The sequence below is a fragment of the Bactrocera dorsalis genome, chromosome 4 (assembly GCF_023373825.1).
Source record: "Bactrocera dorsalis isolate Fly_Bdor chromosome 4, ASM2337382v1, whole genome shotgun sequence".
NCBI lineage: Eukaryota > Metazoa > Arthropoda > Insecta > Diptera > Tephritidae > Bactrocera > Bactrocera dorsalis.
In genome coordinates this window covers 25,716,390-25,736,272 of record NC_064306.1, presented here as the reverse complement: position 1 = coordinate 25,736,272, position 19,883 = coordinate 25,716,390, and the positions used below count along the sequence as shown (strand labels likewise).

Below are 19,883 nucleotides of genomic sequence, written 5' to 3'. Positions count from 1 at the left end.
TAACTCAAGCATTTTGTATGATATTGCCGATCAGGCTATTAGTCCAACATACTCACTACAAGTATATGGTTTTAGGAAAGAAGGAACAGAGAGCAACTGTTCTGCGAATGCAAAACCCCTTGCGTCCGGTTGAACTGAACAGCCAGGGTGAAAAACCCTTAAAAGGTATAACAAGTTTGGCAAATTGCTGAACCTAAGAATATGAGTAAATATTAAGTTGTGCAGAAAACTCAATGTTAAATCGAAAAGGTAAAGTTTAGCCCAAATACAGTGATGCTTGAATCCGCCACTGAAGTCGTTAAGTGCGCTAAAACTTTTATGGTATGAACACGCCGCAAAATAACAGTGTGGAAATATTTCGTTTTCAACACAGCATCAAAATTGATACAATTAAGTATGTAGTTAATTATGTGTGACATGATTTATTAATTAGTGTAAATTGATGGCACTGTGATGTCACAACGTTAGTAAAATTTCTGCAAATGAGCAACCAATTATTTCACTACATACAGACATTATCCGATGGTGGTTACTTTCAAGCAAACTTACATACATATGTATGTTGTCTGAAACGAATAGACCACTATTGCGCTGCTCACACCGGAGTGGGAACTTGTTGGGTCTGCGTGGTCATCTTACGATTTGGTACTGGACCTATGCACCACGCTTGGGCTTAGCAGGCGTTGGACGGCGACTCGCTTGCGACTGCGATATCATTTTGGCCTAAAGCCGAGAGATTCCCCTGAAAGATCTATTTAACTATTTGCCCTTAGCAAAGTTCATAATGTTGCTATCGTAATAGTTCTTACTTGACATTTTCCAATATGCATACATGTAGCAAGGCCAAAACATATTTTGTAAAGTTGTATGTATGAAGGTAAGCAGCAGATCTACTGCTCCGGAGTACAGCCTCCTTCAGAAAAGTGACTATTCACTCAGTTAGCAGAGCGGCGATACCAGCCTAGAACTCATTAACAGTGCGTTCAGGGTTGGCCGAGGAGTGCTTAACCTCGCTATCAATAGCATCGAGTATTAAGTTTTTGTCTGGTATGGGTGCCAGGCTATAGCGGAATCGCAGGAAATTGCAAGGCTGATGAACTAGTAAGGAAATAAATCGTAGAACCGCTGTTGGTAGAATGGGATACTAGATAGCTGGAAGCTCCACCAGAGCTGTGCCACCATTGGTACATGCGCTGTGGCAAAGTCTTTTTGGCCAAGGATTGATCGCAAGAGATCTAGTTATCTTTTTAAGGCTAGTCTCTCTCTATATGTGGGGCTTTTAATAGTCCATTGCCATATTAGCGTCCATCTGCAGAAGCTGAACGGAAGAAGATGAGGTGGAAACAACTTAACACTTCCTTATTGACTATCCCGCGTTTAGGAGGTCAAGATTTAGACACTTGTGAGCACATGCTTTCAAACATCCCACCGAATTAGCGGGCACATTAGTTCTCCTTTTCTATGGGTTTAGAAACGACAACATACTTGTATAGCAGTCCACGTGCGATCTTTGATCAGCCATCTAACCTAACCTGTACGAAGGTGACGAGGAAACATACAGACACTTTTCCCTCCATTGTATAGGGTGATTTTTTAAGAGCTTGATAACTTTTTTTTTAAAAAAAAACGCATAAAATTTGCAAAATCTCATCGGTTCTTTATTTGAAACGTTAGATTGGTTCATGACATTTACTTTTTGAAGATAATTTCATTTAAATGTTGACCGCGGCTGCGTCTTAGGTGGTCCATTCGGAAAGTCCAATTTTGGGCAACTTTTTCGAGCATTTCGGCCGGAATAGCCCGAATTTCTTCGGAAATGTTGTCTTCCAAAGCTGGAATAGTTGCTGGCTTATTTCTGTAGACTTTAGACTTGACGTAGCCCCACAAAAAATAGTCTAAAGGCGTTAAATCGCATGATCTTGGTGGCCAACTTACGGGTCCATTTCTTGAGATGAATTGTTGTCCGAAGTTTTCCCTCAAAATGGCCATAGAATCGCGAGCTGTGTGGCATGTAGCGCCATCTTGTTGAAACCACATGTCAACCAAGTTCAGTTCTTCCATTTTTGGCAACAAAAAGTTTGTTAGCATCGAACGATAGCGATCGCCATTCACCGTAACGTTGCGTCCAACAGCATCTTTGAAAAAATACGGTCCAATGATTCCACCAGCGTACAAACCACACCAAACAGTGCATTTTTCGGGATGCATGGGCAGTTCTTGAACGGCTTCTGGTTGCTCTTCACCCCAAATGCGGCAATTTTGCTTATTTACGTAGCCATTCAACCAGAAATGAGCCTCATCGCTGAACAAAATTTGTCGCGCGAACCACATTTCGAACCGAACACTGATTTTGGTAATAAAATTCAATGATTTGCAAGCGTTGCTCGTTAGTAAGTCTATTCATGATGAAATGTCAAAGCATACTGAGCATCTTTCTCTTTGACACCATGTCTGAAATCCCACGTGATCTGTCAAATACTAATGCATGAAAATCCTAACCTCAAAAAAATCACCCGTTATTTGCAAAACTGAAGTCGAAAAATCTCAGCAATCTTACCTTTGTTGAACGATGAGCCATAGCCAAAACTCATGTTAGCCGTCTTATCCAATTTGTATTAGGCTCAAAGCACTTTGTCTATTTGTGAGTGTCTTATAATCTGTCGAAGTGAGACCCCGTTATGATCAACATCTTAATTTACCTACCCTTTATGGTAAGGTTTCGGTTCCATTAATCCTTTCACCAAATATTGTTTAAGTTTTAGAGAACTTCTTATGTAAAACATATGACGTTTATAAAATCTCAGATGAATTAATGTTATAATGTGGCATAAATGTGGTCTGCTTCAAACTAAGACTCTTTTTCATGACGTATTTGAGGAATGAGATAAACTCTTTCTGGCTTTATTGTGAGCGAAACAGTGATCCGGTCAACTCAAAATTCCTTTGGAATATCACAGAAATTGGTCAGAGAAAACTTCAAGTAAGCTTTCACGGTTCACCCAGAAAAGCCTAAGGATTCAACCTACGCACTTTGTTCAAAAAATACTAGATTCAAAAGACGAAAATGTATGCCCATAAGTTATTTAGTTATGTTGAGACGTTTAGATCGCATGATTTGGAGATGCCTCAAATTGCTTCGGCATTTTCCTCCAAAGCATGCAAAAGCTAGATCTTAATGGAGAATATTTTGACAAACAATAAAGCGTTATTCAATGATTAATCTTTGTCTTTGTTCTCTAATCCCGAAATATAAAAGGCAACCCTCGTACTTGCCGCTACTACCTGGAAGCGATTATATTTACATGTAATTAAAAAGTGCAATATCATTATTCCACGGAGGGCGGGCGCTTACTGTGAGCAATTTAAACATGCCACTTGACCACGATCTTGTCTTGGGGACACTAAAAAGAGCAAAAGCCATAGATAACATGAACTGCTATTGTGAACAAGTAATGCATAAATTTATTTATATATGTACGTATGAGTTTGGCGCTACTGTTCGCTGGCCCGCTACAAGCAATACAGACAAGGAAAAGCGCAAAAAGTTCGCAACGCTCGTAACTCGCTAACTGAAAAATCAAGTTTTGCACCAAATTCCTGCTGACAGCGATCTACCGCTGACTTTCAATTGCCACAAACCATAATATGTGGGTTGTCGCAGCCTTTTGGTCGTTGCAACGCTTTCACCGTATTGCTCGGTCATTGCATGGCTTTTGTCAACACTCTCTCGCTGGTTATTATCAATACAGGTTTTTGAGGTTCAAGATTTTTTTCTTTTCTTGTTTTAAATGTTTTACATTTTGGTACATAAACTACCGTTGTCGCTTTATTAATATTTATTGCGATTCAATGGCAATGCTGCGCAGCCATATCAGCAGAAGAAAGGTCTATAGATTGGTCGCTGCTGGCTTCGTGCTCACATTTATATAAATTAATCCATTGTTAACGAAGTCAGAGCGTTAAACAAAAGCATAAGAAGATAAATGAAGACAAGTGGTGAAAGTTTTTCCAATTCCAAAATTGAGAAGAATTGATGAGGCGGTGTGCCAGAAGCGATAAATCCACAAATCCGACTTTTTTTCAAGCAAATGTGTTTTAAAAGTGGCTTAGAGTAGATAATTGCATATATATTTGTAAAAGTCTTGTAATTAAATTCTTTCATAATGCCGAATATCAATTTTCAACATTCATTCAAATATGCCTTTCTCTTTTCTCCCTAACAGCTGAATTCCCCGAAGAGGATGCTGATATGCTAATGGAACCGAATGACTTCACCCCAGTTACCGTTTTGCGCTCACAGGAACAGCAATTCCACGTACCACCCACCTACCAGTTCCGCCCATTACCACCCAATCCTCATGTCGTGGCACGTTCGGATGTACACCCCAATGCACCACAGCCAACGCCTGTTGACTCACACACACAAGCTGCACAAAACTACTACCCACCTTTCTTCCGTGAGGCGCCACCACTGGGCCATTCACGCCCCTACTTCCCCATACCCGACAGCCCAGTGATACCGAAATTCGCAGCGCCACATCCCGAACAGGTGCCACTAGGTCCAACACAACGCAGCTTTGATCCCACTATTTTAGGTTCCGGCGACTTTGGCGTGCTGCGCGGCGGCACTTTCTACCCCGAGGAGGAAATGCCTTATCACACCGATGATAATAGCGATTTCAATCAATACTACGGTGATGCTAATGGACACGGACGCCCCTCGAACGAGGAATTCGTGCAGAAGTATACTTACCCCGAAGAGCAATTTGCCGATTTCCGTGACTTTGCCGATATAAATACGCCGGCCGATTCGGCGTTTTCGCAATTTGTTGTTGTTTATGCGGCGAAAAATTCAACCAAGCCAAGTACACATCCACGTCCGAAGAACATCTTTGAGCAATTGGAGCTGCTGGATCGCGAGAAGGAGCAAGAGGAGAAGGAGGAAAAGAAGCGACGAGCGAGCAAATCCAAATCGAAGCTCTCCAAAACGAAATTGCAAAAGAAGTATAAGAAGAAGACGAGTCCCAAAGATCTGGACTATGAGCCGCTCTTGGCCTTAAGTTAAGCTGTTAGTGGTAGGGGTGGTTAAGCCAATTATAGTATATGACATTATTTATAAAGTAAGTGAAAGATGGCAATACAGTTAAACAAAAACTACGAAAGTAAGAAATAAACTTTGGCAGAATACACGCTGAAGAGCATGAAACCGTTAAGGCGAGCGTGGCAGTTATCATAATCATTATTTTCTCTCCTTTCATAACATTCACTGTACAAAATAGTTTCATAATTGTTGTTGATAACGGTTAGAAAAGGAGTGCGCATTTAAAGTTGGATGCTGGCAGTAAAAAAAATTTCAATTTTGAAACCACTTAGTGTCGGCTAATGCCTTAGTTTAGGACTAATCATTTGATGAAACTTGCTCACTGCCGAAAATGTATTTATCACACTTTCACTTTGCATCGTATTTTATATTACTTGAAACCTTTTCAGTATAGCCGAGCTCAAATATAGTTACATAATATGTATTTCATACGTTTATTGCTCACAATTTTCATGGAGCTTTCATTTTTGAAGCATTTCAAAGCAATGCTATGAACGAAAGCTCTGTTTACAACAATACCAAGAAATTAGTTTATTTTTCAATAACGACTCATTTTCATAACTAATGATTTCTTCTTCTTCTCTGGAAACCTTAACCTATCTTTTAACCTTATTTATCCGAATTTTGTTCTACATAACTTTCACAGAGGTCAAATTCTAGAAAAATTCCAAAAAAATTTCAAAATATTTTTGTTTCGAGTTTCATGCATTTTTGACTCATTCACATATGTTTAAATTTAATTGCACAAAAAGAAAAACTGAAAAAACGGGTTGTGTTTGAAAATTTTAAATTATGAAAAATTCATTAACTTTTAGTTATTTTCATTTCACTCTCATCCATTCGTTTCATAACCAAAATAGTTTTAAACAGGTAATTTAAAATCAAATTTCATTGCACTTTGCTCTAGATTACTTGCACATACATATATTAGCATATATTATTATGTTACTTTATTTACTTTCATTTTTAATTTTAGTGAAAAAAAATCTATCAGCAAATTATATTTTATTCAAAAATTATTTAACTTTTTTCATTTTGTAATTTTGGTATAAACGATATCTCAACATCTTATCAGAACACAAATGCTAGCCTGTAGTTGTAATTTTAAGAATAATTAAATTGTTGTAATTTGTAATATCGAGATTATGTTCATTTTTTGTTATTATAGGAAATAAAATTATTTTAAAAATATGTTTTCTGAAATTTAATGTTTGAGAGGGTCGCAGATTGGAAAATATTGAGTTTATTGGAAAAAAAATTGGAAGAATCATATTGACGAGAAACAATATGGATGAGGTATAAATAAATATAGTATGTATGAAGTTATTTATTATTAATTATACAGTTACTACGAACATACATGTGTAAAAAGCTAGGAAATCTCAAATTAAAAGGACTAATGAATACCCCTTGAAAAATGTTCAATCAACCTTATCTACATCAACCAACTCTTTAACCAGCTTTCGTTTAACGCTATCCAAAAACTATTGGACATCCATAACATGTTCATATTACTCTCCTATAACAGTTGGCAAATGGAAATATCCCATCTAACTATATAACAGTTCACGACGAATCACGTGTAGGACAACCATTAACAGCAACTGATGATCAACATGGCAATAAAATAAAGAAATTGGTCCTTGAAAAGTAATGATTAAGTGTCAGACATTTTACTGGCATCGTTGGAATATCGAAAGAACCAGTGCAAACCATTTAGAAAGAACGTTTTGGCGTAAGAAAAGAGAAAGCTCGATTTGTTCTAAAATCACTAAAAATATACTTTCTGACTTACTAGAATATCATGAAACGTGTTATTACTGGCCATTAGTCTTGGATCTATGCTTACGACCCAGAAACAAAACCACGTCGAAGCAAGTCAAAAATCAAGGTTATGTTAAAAGTTGTCCTCGATTATTGTGGTACCCGAATTCCTTCCAACCGGAAACTGTTAACAATTACTTATGTTTGAGCATTATGCGTCGTTAACGCGAAGCTATTCGTAAAATACATCAATTCTTCGTGAGTTTTTTGCCAAATTTTCAACAACTATTAGTTACGAGTCGCAACCACCGTACTCGTCTAATTTTGACATTTTACCAAAACAGTCGATAAATTTGTGAAATAGTTATATTAATAAAATACATTCATTATATACATATTCGTAGGTTTAACTTTAGTTAGATATAGAAGACTACCATCGTTTAAAATAGAAGTTCGTCTCGAAAACTTTAAACACTGAGGTAAATACTGTTAAGATATTGAAAGCAAATATGTGATCGACTAAACAGAATGGGAAGAGGCATTCTAAATATTTTCAGCTCATTCTTATGTTCCTTTTGAAGACGTCCTCGTTCTTGATACTGACTCTTTGAATTTAACCCTTATGTTAGTAACCAACTTTACCGACGTCTTTTAGCAACCGGGTCCCGGGTACCCACGATCTGAGTATTAAAAATTTTGTTTCTTTTATTAAAAAAAAAAATTCTAAATTTTTTCTAAACAATTTTTTCTTTAAATATTAATAGTCGGTGACAATTTAAAGAAAAAAAATAACAACGTAGAATCGTGAATCAGTAGTGAAAGAATTGGCGGCTCCGTACCGAGGTAGTGGTAGAAACATCTGCATGGATAACTTCTTTACTACTGTACCAGTTGCTAAACATTTGCTGTGAAATATTACCATTGTTGGCACGCTAAAAAAGAATAAACCTTACATCCCTAGTGTTATGGGAGCGAATAAGACACGGGATCAGTATTCGACAGTTTTTGGATTTCACGAAAACGTTACCATGTGTTCCTACGTTCCTAAAAAAAAATAAAGCGGTCATTCTGATATCGACAATACATTCAGATATATAAGTTGGTGATGACGCTAAACAAAAACCAGAAATAATAAATTTTTCTTATAAACATAAAGCTGGAGTTGACATAATGGACCAAATGGTCAACGACGATCTTCGAGATGGCCAATGGCAATGTTCTTCAATATGCTAGATATTTCTTCACTTGCGGCATATATAATTTATTATGAAAATAATAAAATGATTGTCAAAAAACGACAGAACGACGTCAATTTATGCGTAAACTAAGTGAAGATGCCGATGACTGAACATCGCACGGTGAGTCCACAAGTAATGCGCCACTTTTCCACAAAGATTGAAAGTGTATTTGGCCATACACTGACAGAAACAGTCGTGATAAATGCTGGTCAAGAGACTCCAAAAGATAAAACCGGAAGGAAAAAAGTAACAGGATCGTGTCATGTCTACAATGCTTTGCCAATGAGAAGACTGCGAAAGACACGGAAGGCCTATGCCAATTTTCAACAACCTGTTTGTGACGAGCACTTAGTTAATCGTGTACAATGTGTTCAATGTCATTAATTATAAAAAAGTGTAATATTTCTTTATTTTTTTTAAAAAAAATTTAGTTGCATGCATAAATAAAAATTATATACAATTTATTTCCTATGCTTTCCACTGTGGGTACCCGGGTACCCGGTTGCTAATAGAGCGATGGCTAGAGTTTAAGCTTATTTAAAATAAAAAATAAAAAATAAATCAACCTTTCGATGAATGAATCATACCGATTTGCAATTGGTCATACTTTAATAAGATTTTAGAAAAAATATCGCTGTGGATTTCCTTTTTAAGCACATCTGCCCAGATCTCACCTACGTGTAATAAGACGCTGATTTTTGTCGACATTAGGATATTAGGACCCTTCTCTTTTCTTGGCTGGGGCCCCCTACGTTGGCCATTAATCTGCTAAGCTGGGAGGTAGTTTTCGCTACCTTTCCTACAGCGTGCTTAATTTGTACCCAGGTTAGTCTGGGATCCAGTCTTACGTCTAGGTAGTTTACTCCTTTTTGTATCCTAAGAATATCCGTTTGCATACTTATTTCGGCAGGTATGTGCTTATTTATTAGCTGAGTTAAGCCATACTGGCGTCCGTATCACCTAATTATTTCGCGTTTCTTTTGTGACTCGTGCAGCAATAATACTGCAGTGTCGTTCGCGTAGCCAATTAAGTACAATTCGTCTGGTATTTCGTGTTTAGTATGTGATTATTGTATTTACTAGATGGCCGTGTTTCTACGCTTTCAATGACGCATTTTATAGTTCACAGAGTTTATCTTCCGGATCTAAAGCCGTTTTGTCCAGAAAATAATCCTCTAACTTCATTAATATCAGCTTCGAGTTCGAGTCTGGGCTTAAGTAGCCTTTCATAGCCTTTCCCGCTGTGTTAAGCATGCAAAGTGGGCGGTATGCTGATGGCAAGTTTGGATCTCCTTTTCCCTTACTGATTAGCACCAGGCGCTACTCTTTCCAGGGTTCAGGGAATGTTCCGAATCAGAGGCAGGCGTTATACATATTCAATAGTACTACGGTAGACCAAGTCGTGCAGCCATTTCTAAAATGCGCTTTATTCTCGAGTCCGTGTTTGCTATACCCCACTCTACGACTTTCATATTTAGGTTCACGGTTATAATTAGCTCTCATTTCAGTTAAATACATAGTTAATTTTAATACAAATATCGAACAAGAAGCAATTTATGCTTGTGAATCAGAATGAGTTTATGAAAATTTTTTTACTTAGAAGATAGTTTTACCGTTATATTATTTGTAAGGGAAAATTTTAATTTCAAATAAAAAAGCGAGAACTCTTCAGAGGCGATAATATCTTAATTTGATAACACGAGTTTGCATAACAAGTAAGGCAAATGGAATTACTAAAGCAAGGCGCTGGGTAATTTTGTATTGGAAATTAAAAAGAATTTTGTCTATCTTTCGTAAATCTATTACGCTCGCCGCCAGCTTCCTTTGGCAGCTCAGTCAGCAATGTACAAGTATGTATAACAACAATCTGTGCTATCTCAATAATAACAATAGTTAAAGCTTAATTAATTTGATATCTTCGCAACACAATCGGCACGTTTTGTCACAGATCTTGGTATGATTGGTGACAACATGTATTGATCAAGCAGCTAACTGGAGGTGTTCAAGCATTGTAGCGCAATTAATTGCACATAAAATCTGATTGAAGTGGCAACGTAATGAACTGCTTACAAAAAGACAAAAAATTAAGCAAATCAGTTCAAATCGCGAAACCAGAACGAAATATGCCACCAGCAAGTGAATGTGTCGCATGTCGCGTAGCTGCCTAAAAAACATGTTCTCTGCTGGAACAAAAAGGAGAAAAAGCTGCTTACATGCCAATGCGTTCATTCTTATGTAAGAAACCGTGTGCCCGCCTCGCACATGCGCGAAAATAATTGACAAACCGACAAATTGTAATAAAAAATTTTACGGCCCCCAGTCAACAGTGAAAACAAAAGCAATAATTCAGCGCCAGTCAGATAATGACCATGGCAGGCGCACAATAGGTTAGGCAGCTGTGACCCGTTAAACTGAAGCTTGTTCCGCCTAGAAGTGTGTAAAGCGCGCGCCGCATGTTCTGGCGCCTCCGGCGATATTTGGAGGCTACAGCGCCAACAGTTGCCAGACCATAAAGAATTCTGGCGCGGTTTTCTAAAGCTTTGAAGCAAATGATTTTGCGCTTGTTCAAAGTTCTATGTCTGCAAATTTTTTTAGTAAAATAGACACGTTGATGTTTCTAGACAAACTTATCGCCGTTATGTCCATTTTCCTGCACTTGGCAATAATTGAGAAATGTTGCAATGGGTGGGTCTGTGACGCTTTGGTAATTTGTGATAAAGCTCGCAGCTTTCACTAATTTAATGCGAATATGCAAATCTTTTTATCTGTAATGTAATTTAAATGATTTTTAATTACTGCTCTAAGTATGTAGTATATCATTTGCTTTAAGCAAGTCAGTGGGTACTACAGACACTTGTATATAGTTTTCAAATGTATAAACGCCGACATTTTGCTCTACATTCGTAGTAAATGAGATTACAGAATCTTGATTGATTTATCACCACCAGAGCCGCGCATATATTATGTACTCGTATGTGTCCATTTCTTAGAGTCCACGACATAAACCCATGTAATTACCTCTATCTCTGACTGCATCTGGACATTTTTGTAGGTGTGACAATCTCATCGTTTGAATTATTCTTTATAGTACAAGCTCACTCAGTGCACCCAATTGAAATGTATGTTGACATATGGCAACAAATTAATGTCACCTATCACCGTTTATGGGTGTTGACCAAGGCACCCGGCCGTGGGTGCGCGAACTCATAGCTTAACTGCCTGCCTACGTGTGCCACATGAGTGAATTCCTGCATTTTGATTGCATATTTGCGAGCGATGAAATAAATTAAATTATAATTTTGATGTAATTACGGTATCTGTATGAGCTTGAGCTGGTAATTTAATTGGTTGTGCACAGCCTCTGCATTGTTGGCAATAATAATCACACCTAAACCACATTGCTTTCTTGTGTTTCAGTCGCCGCGCGTGATATACCGGCTATAAAACGATTATTGCCAGTGGGTTGATAAAACATTTCTGTACATAGTTAAATTCACGGAAGTAATAGAAATTCAATAAAGTGAAATTGTTGCCGTTTTATGCGAACTTCATCTCTATATGCAAGCGGTTTGGTTTACAGTTTCAATACTCTGAGGCAAGTCAAATAACTCTTGCTAGAACAGCATACAGATGTTGCCGTTCAATATAGGATGCTTCGGGCTGAAACGAGTATCCCAAGCGGATACGTGACTTGAATTCAAGAAATTTTCAAGGTATTTGTATATCTGATCAAAATTGGTCCATTTAAACTGCACAAGCAAACCGAATCGATAAGATTTGTTCCCCCGATTGGCACAATTCTTTTTAAGTACGTCTGAAATTTGATCTCCAAACCGCCCATCATGATCTTTGCATTCCTGTCTGCCAAATGATCGTAGGGGATGAAGCTGGTGAAAGAGATAGACGATTCGACATCCTGCACATGAATGACGAGGCTCCCACCAGAAATATAAGCACCTGTAGTAGTTCGCTCGATATTACCTTTGCTAGCGGTGGTCTGATAAATAGCATAACCTGGTGACCTATTCCTACGGACGTAATTGCTGGCGAACGTCAAATCCGCAAGGTTATCGCAGCTAAGCCCGCTTGCTTCATCCCGGCTGGAAGAATCGGAACTCCGCCCTTACTTCCCCCGCCGAAGCAGCTGTTTTAGCTAATGAGGACGACAACTTACCCAACGGCCACGCAAAGTACCAAAAGACCGCGCACCACTACTGAAATCTGGGAAACCCGCCAACAAAGGAGGACTCCTCTCGTCCAATAACTCTCCTCTCCCTAGTAGTGGAGACACTTGAGACCTTGCTACTCTCGACTTTCACTCACCACCTCAGCCTAGCCAACCACCAGCATGGATTCCGAAAAGTGCACAGTACCACCACTTAGAGACATAAAAGCCCAGATAGATCATGTCCAAACCAAAAACCACTCTAAGATAAGACTATCCTCGAAGCGTTGGACGTGTCAATCACCTTGGACACAGTCAACCACACAATGCTACTTGACGACAACGAATCTACGCTCCCTCCAGGATTGAAGGGGTGGACTATGAACTACCTGAGCGGTCTACAGTCAGCCGTACTGTTTAGAGATAAAAACTCAAAATTAAGAATAACTGAACAGAGGGTTTAGCAGGGTGGTGTGGCCTCCCCGTAAAAGTCACATGTCGAAACTTCCTTAACCTTCGGAGGGAATTTCTATTACCTCGCACGCTGATGATTGCGCAATATTGACGTTGGACAGTGGAATCGATGTCATGTCCTCAAAAGTAAACGACTATTACCGACATTTCTCGCTTCCTCATGGAACCTAACACTCTTCGCCACTAAATCCACAGCGACCATATTCACAAACTGGACGAAGGAGTGTAGACTTAATAGCTAGATTTGAAGTGTGACTCTCGACAGCCTGTGCTCCTTCACTTCTCACGCGACCGCGATTATTTCTAAAGTACAAAATCTCCAAATCGCTATCCGGCAGCACATGGAAAAAGACAAGAAACCTTGTTATACAAGGCAATCAGCCGGTCGGTCTTTAACTAAATATAATGCATCAATATGGTCACCTGGATGCAGTGAAACGCAGACGGCTTCAGACATGCCAGAATACTGCACTCCAGACTATATCGGGATGCCTCTTGATATCTCCTATCGAACATCTACATGGTGAGGCCTGTAAACTCCTAGTTAAGGAACAAGAAACAAAACGAACTCCTTTTCAAGCAGTTTCTGTTGGGGTGTTTTCGTAGAATTCATTCCTACAGTTACCTGTTTGAAGCGGAGCCGCCTCCTAAGAGCATCAAGAGGTCCTTCTTCAATTACGTCGACGACATAAGATAATACGCCGACCAGACTTGCACTGACCGTCATTCACAGTGGAGCCATAAATACCTTCAAACCTCCAAACCTCCACCCATTGCAAACGACGAGCTCGAGTTGCCGCGGGAATCAATACTATAGCAAGTTTGACTCCTACTTATCCAGAATTCACCCCGATATGTCAAATATATGTCTAGCATGCAACGGTCCTCGCATGACTCTAACCACCTCTTTGCATGCCCAGCTAACCGTAAACATCTGACACCTCTCTCCCTATGGTCCGACCCAGTTGAAATAGCAATTTTCCTGGGCCTACTGTTGAAAGACCTCGATGACAATTTATTTGAACCATACCACCCAAACGGAGACTAGATAACCTATGCAACAACAACAACGAGATGCAAGTTTATATATATGGCTTCTAAACTATCTAAAAATCTTGAGGTTGACGTTCCAAAAATGAGGCCCAACAGCCGAAGCATATTCGTATAACAAGTGAATGAATAGTTTAAGCGTTAGAATGCTTGTATTGGCTTAGAAATTTTTTTGAGCTATAATAAAGTTTTGTATTAAAATATGTGGAAATGCGGGTTATCAAATTTGAAATTCGAAAGCAAACCAAAATCTAAATATGCTACAATACAGTATTAATCCTTATAAAATTTAATTCTCCATATTTAATGACTTTATATAATATAACTGTTTGAACTTTTCGATCCGGACATTCCATTCAAAAGATATAAGGAATTTAATAATTAGAAAAAAAAATTGTGTGGTGAACTCAATCGATCTCTCACCTAAGCTGCAACAAGACTTAAGGCCATGAAATAACTCTCTCAGTTGGTTCCCTACGGAATTGCATATAAATAAAATTAAAAGTCCCTAAGTGGTGTGGCAATTGGAGCGATCTGTTATTTCTTGAGATAAAGTCGAAAATGGTTTCAGTCTTTTTTTAAGTTATTGCTTAACAGCTTATACTTGTATTTTGTATAGTGAGGTCTCCAAATACACAATAGACTTAGATAGATTTGTCAATAACCAGAAGATTTGATTGCGGCCATAAAATTGCTTTTACATAATTTTTATTAATATATTATTAAATTCTATTATTTTTAAACAATTTGAGTATACTATTCTAATATCGCTATATCCGTATCAGCTATTTATTTATTCAACAAAAAAATAATATTTCCATTCTTAATTGCCATCAAGTACTTAATTGAAGTTCCTCTGTCTTTTCGCAACAGATTTTCGAAAAAGTATATTGTATAATTTTTCGTTGTCAACAGCTTCTCATTAATATAATCCGCTGTCATGCAGAAAATAACGAATTTTGTTGTAATTAATTTGAAAAACAGTGTCATCTTCATCACAAAAAGTTCTCATTGAAAGGCCGAAATTGCGAAATTAGTCATCATCAGAGCGTTTGATCTCTTCACTTGCGGTATTAATTTGAAATATTTAGTCAGGCAATTTTTATTTCAACTTCTTAGCAATACACACTTCTCAAATCTTATCCATAACGGTACATTTTGCGATCAAGTCGTCTTATTAATTGCACAGATTGATTAATTACACCGAAATTTGTGTCTGTGATAAGTATGACACGTCGGTCCACCAAGCGATTGACCGTCACGCAGAACTGGTTTTACACTACGCCATTCAAGAACCGAATAGCCAATACCACCAACAGTCGACAATTTCGAATTCATGACATTTTTGATTTTGCACAGGCAATTCCAGAACTCGTATATCTTCATTACGTTGACAATTTTGGCAATAAACATATTTATTCTCCTCTTATTTAAATGTATTTCTATGCAAGTTTGTAAAATTGTTCGCGTTCATTTTATTAATTTATATACATTTTTAATTACAACTTTGCAGCACGAGACATCACATAAATAACGCATCAGTAACGGCCACGGCCACGATTACTTCATGTGGGCAACACCGGCTCGAGCTTGTGGTAAGAATTAACGCGCGGAAGGCAGAAAAATATTTCAAATAACTATATAAAGGGTGATTTTTTAAGAGCTTGATAACTTTTTTTAAAAAAAAAACGCATAAAATTTGCAAAATCTCATCGGTTCTTTATTTGAAACGTTAGATTGGTTCATGACATTTACTTTTTGAAGATAATTTCATTTAAATGTTGACCGCGGCTGCGTCTTAGGTGGTCCATTCGGAAAGTCCAATTTTGGGCAACTTTTTCGAGCATTTCGGCCGGAATAGCCCGAATTTCTTCGGAAATGTTGTCTTCCAAAGCTGGAATAGTTGCTGGCTTATTTCTGTAGACTTTAGACTTGACGTAGCCCCACAAAAAATAGTCTAAAGGCGTTAAATCGCATGATCTTGGTGGCCAACTTACGGGTCCATTTCTTGAGATGAATTGTTGTCCGAAGTTTTCCCTCAAAATGGCCATAGAATCGCGAGCTGTGTGGCATGTAGCGCCATCTTGTTGAAACCACATGTCAACCAAGTTCAGTTCTTCCATTTTTGGCAACAAAAAGTTTGTTAGCATCGAACGATAGCGATCGCCATTCACCGTAACGTTGCGTCCAACAGCATCTTTGAAAAAATACGGTCCAATGATTCCACCAGCGTACAAACCACACCAAACAGTGCATTTTTCGGGATGCATGGGCAGTTCTTGAACGGCTTCTGGTTGCTCTTCACCCCAAATGCGGCAATTTTGCTTATTTACGTAGCCATTCAACCAGAAATGAGCCTCATCGCTGAACAAAATTTGTCGACAAAAACATTTCGAACCGAACACTGATTTTGATAATAAAATTCAATGATTTGCAAGCGTTGCTCGTTAGTAAGTCTATTCATGATGAAATGTCAAAGCATACTGAGCATCTTTCTCTTTGACACCATGTCTGAAATCCCACGTGATCTGTCAAATACTAATGCATGAAAATCCTAACCTCAAAAAAATCACCCGTTATTATAGAAATTACAAGTTTCTCAACTAGAGACGGATTTTGAGCGGTGCTAGATTTTTTATAGTTAACTTGAGACACTAGTTCCTAATAACTTTACTCAAGTCGCTCGAACATTGACCGAAGCGTCGTGAGTTAATGCTTTATGACAAGTTGACAGTTAAAAATTTACATAAACATAGTAAGGAGAGACTTAGCTCGGTCGGAAATTCCTCGAGAAGTCACTTACAGCCCAATATGGTCAGAAGTTTCCTTTCCATTTCCTTCCAACAGCCGACCAATAATAGAAAAAAAACTTATTGATGTTCCATACAGACCACTAAAAGCTTATAACAGGTGGAAATAATTATTTGATACAAACGAGTTTGGAGTGGTATTTACAGATTTAAAATCATTTTTGGTGACGAATTTACCGATTTCAAAATGGCATTCATTATGAAGAAGGCTTATCCGTGCTTCGGTTTCCTTGTTAAATGATAAAATCCCCACAACTAGATGCTATTGATAGCAAGGTGAGGCACTCCTCGACCAACTCTGAACGCACTGTAAATGAGTTCAAGGCTAGTATCGCCACTCTGCTATCTGAATGGTCACTTTTCTGGAGGAGGGTGCACCCCGGAACGGTAAATCGACTGCGAACTTAATGGCTGCAACCTCGGCTTGGAAAACACTGCAATAGGCAGGAAGACCAACCCACTCACAACTCCCTCGTCGGAATATGAGCAGAGAAGGAGCCGCCAGAGTTCGGTTTGGTGACTCCATGATCCAAATGATCCGGTATGAAGTCAAATTGTGTGAGGATATCCGAGTGTTCAGATACGTGTTCTTTTAAGAACCCAGATTCTCTTAGTCTGATGGCAATTTTCGCAGCCATACACCTTCCGACGATGTCTACGGGCCCAATGTGCAAGATGGCGTTAATCACCATGGATGGAGTGGACTTTAGTGCACCACACATGCTAATGAGCGTCCCCCATTGAACGCTCCCGAGTTGGTTTGCAAGTATGGTCTTCTCTAGAGGCCTCCACCACATAAAGACTCCATAGAACCTTATGAGCTTGATGTTGTAGAAACATATGATCACTTTCTGTGAGATTCTCCATCTTTTTCCAATGGCTCCTCTAAGCAAGTTAACGCAATCGATGCTGCTTTCTTTTCGGTTCGGCTTCCATGAAACTTTCTAGAATGAGCTCTAGATATTTCACTGTATCCGCCGGTTGCAGATGAATGTCTTCCATTTGCGGTAGCAGTGCCTCCAGGAACTTATAACCTCTAAGAAATAAAATCAGCTTGGTTGATGATGAGACCACTCCCTACTGCTCAATTTGTTACTATTCTGTGATATCCCAGCGTCAACTCGTACACGGCCCTCAGGAACTTTCCTTTAGCCATATGTGCTACACCGTCCGCATAGGCAATCACCGGGTGATCCAGCTACGATCCTCAAGTTTATCGTTAACGTTCCCCTACGTACATTGCGTCGAACGCTTTCGTTGCCCCAATCCGTTCCAATCAAACAGGTGTCATTTCGAGGTAAATTGGATTCAACACGTTCTCTGTTTATTTGGTCTTTATGGACTTCACAGTGGAGATGTTATTAACGTGGCGGATGTCTATATAGATATAAAAAGCAACTCATTTTACAAAAATTTTATAGAAAAGATGGAATAAATCTGTAAGTGCTACAAAGCTCTCTATGTCAGTTGACAAATAAGTTGATAACCGTCAGCTAGCTATTCCCAAAGATAGTTTCTGGGGTTCGTTGGAAACGGACCACAATTCAGAAATTAATCTGTTGGATACTCCAACATCTGGATATCTAATATTCACAATAGCATTGATGAAGGTAACGGACACATTCCCCTTGCACTAATATAAATCAATATTAGCTCATTCAGCACACTGTCCACTTCTAATGTCGAGCTTGTTCAACTGAGAAGCCACACACTGTGTGCTGCTTCGGCATTAATGAGTTCATTACCTGCGGCCAACTTCGCACCAAGGGGGCCATTCATCAAACTTTATGCGGCAGGCAGTGAACGTGTGGTAAAACGGTTATGATTGACGCACTCAGGCGATAAGTAAAAGGTGTTTTTAATTAAAGCCAATTTATAATATTTTCACCTTTCGATAGCGGCAACTCCCTTACTTACCTTCTAAAACATACACATTTACATAGAATGTGTATGTGTGTGTTTTCATGTATCTATTATATGTTTACACGCTGATTTCATGTGCCCAGCACCTTTTTGTGATTATTGGTTTCACTTTAACCCTATCACCACACAATAATCTACGTCAACGCACGCTCTTCGATTTGCACCACAATACAAGCGTTTGACTGAGTCACGTTAGGAACTCCGGCACAAAAGCAACGAGGGAATGCTTCACAGACATTGTACATAAGTATACATAATATTTCGCTTTTGTGACGGATTTACTAGTTTGTTTTATTTATTGTACTCTTTAAGTTTGCAAAGTCATGATTTTTCGTTGATAACATCAATATTTATTATTTGTTTGGGGAGTAGAAGAAACATGTCATATTCCGATAAGTCTTTACACGCGGAAGTGTCGGCATGACTGGCGTGAAACTATTTGTGCTACAAATTACTTAGCAAAAGGTGCCGTATACCAACAAGTTATATAAGCTAAACGGATAGTTAGAACATTCAAAATAATATTTCTCATTGCAAAATGTGGCAGACAACATATAAATACACATTGTGTATAAAGATTTCTTTTTGAGCACTCACTGAAAAATATGATAGGCTGATTTCTCGTTAATCCCAATTGGTCATCTAGAGACGCCTGTTCTTCTTGCTACCAAAAACTCCTAGGGGTAAATCAAAAAGACCGTCGCTGAAGTCAGATGTTGTAAGAATATAAAGATCGAAAAGACTTAACATTTAAACCTAGATACTACCTCAAATTTATGGAGGCTCCTGAATCAATGTTATCCAATTTATCGGATGTGAAAAATTATAGCAACTAAGATGCTTCTACCTTAATCTGACGAATGTCGGACAGTGAAATAGAAAATGTTTAGATGATTTCACCCCATCTTTCTCATTGCAACTTTGACAGGTTACGGACTTCACCAGGACAAGCATCATCGCAGCGGTGTGAGGCTTGTTAAGAGCTAGCAGTTCAATGGACCTTTTACGTTTCATTCTGGGTCAGAAGGCTTTCGCAACCCAAAAAATGCTGGTTGATGAGTACCGGTTGCTAACCTCGCGCCAAGCCATAGATCCCCCGAGTGTACGAAGACCCTCGCTCTATCCCATTATAATGGAATTTGGATAAAGGCGTCTTTTCCTGCAACCTCATCGACTTTACAATTTCCGACGATTCCATTGTGGCCAGGCACCCATAAAAGTTAAATATAGAAGAAGCTTGATGATGCTGTTAGTTTGGTGTGCGCTCCTTAAGTAGTTTTGCGTTCACAGTTAGCGAGCTCAAGGCATGTGTAACGACTCTGCCATCGGATTGGATGCATACCTCTCCCTGGATCGTT

General features: G+C 38.7%; 1 protein-coding gene across 3 annotated transcripts in view; it reads left to right on the top strand.

The window, feature by feature from the left end:
* LOC105223234 (uncharacterized) overlaps nucleotides 1–6,073 on the top strand; it is a 102,943-nt gene extending 96,870 nt beyond the window's left edge. For all 3 annotated transcript variants that reach the window (XM_011200885.4, XM_049456001.1, XM_049456002.1), the window contains one exon: nucleotides 4,224–6,073. In XM_011200885.4, coding sequence (XP_011199187.2) covers nucleotides 4,224–5,065 — 842 coding nt within the window. In that variant the 3' untranslated portion in view covers nucleotides 5,066–6,073. The remainder of the gene's footprint in view (nucleotides 1–4,223) is intronic.
* Nucleotides 6,074–19,883: the final 13,810 nt, after the last annotated feature.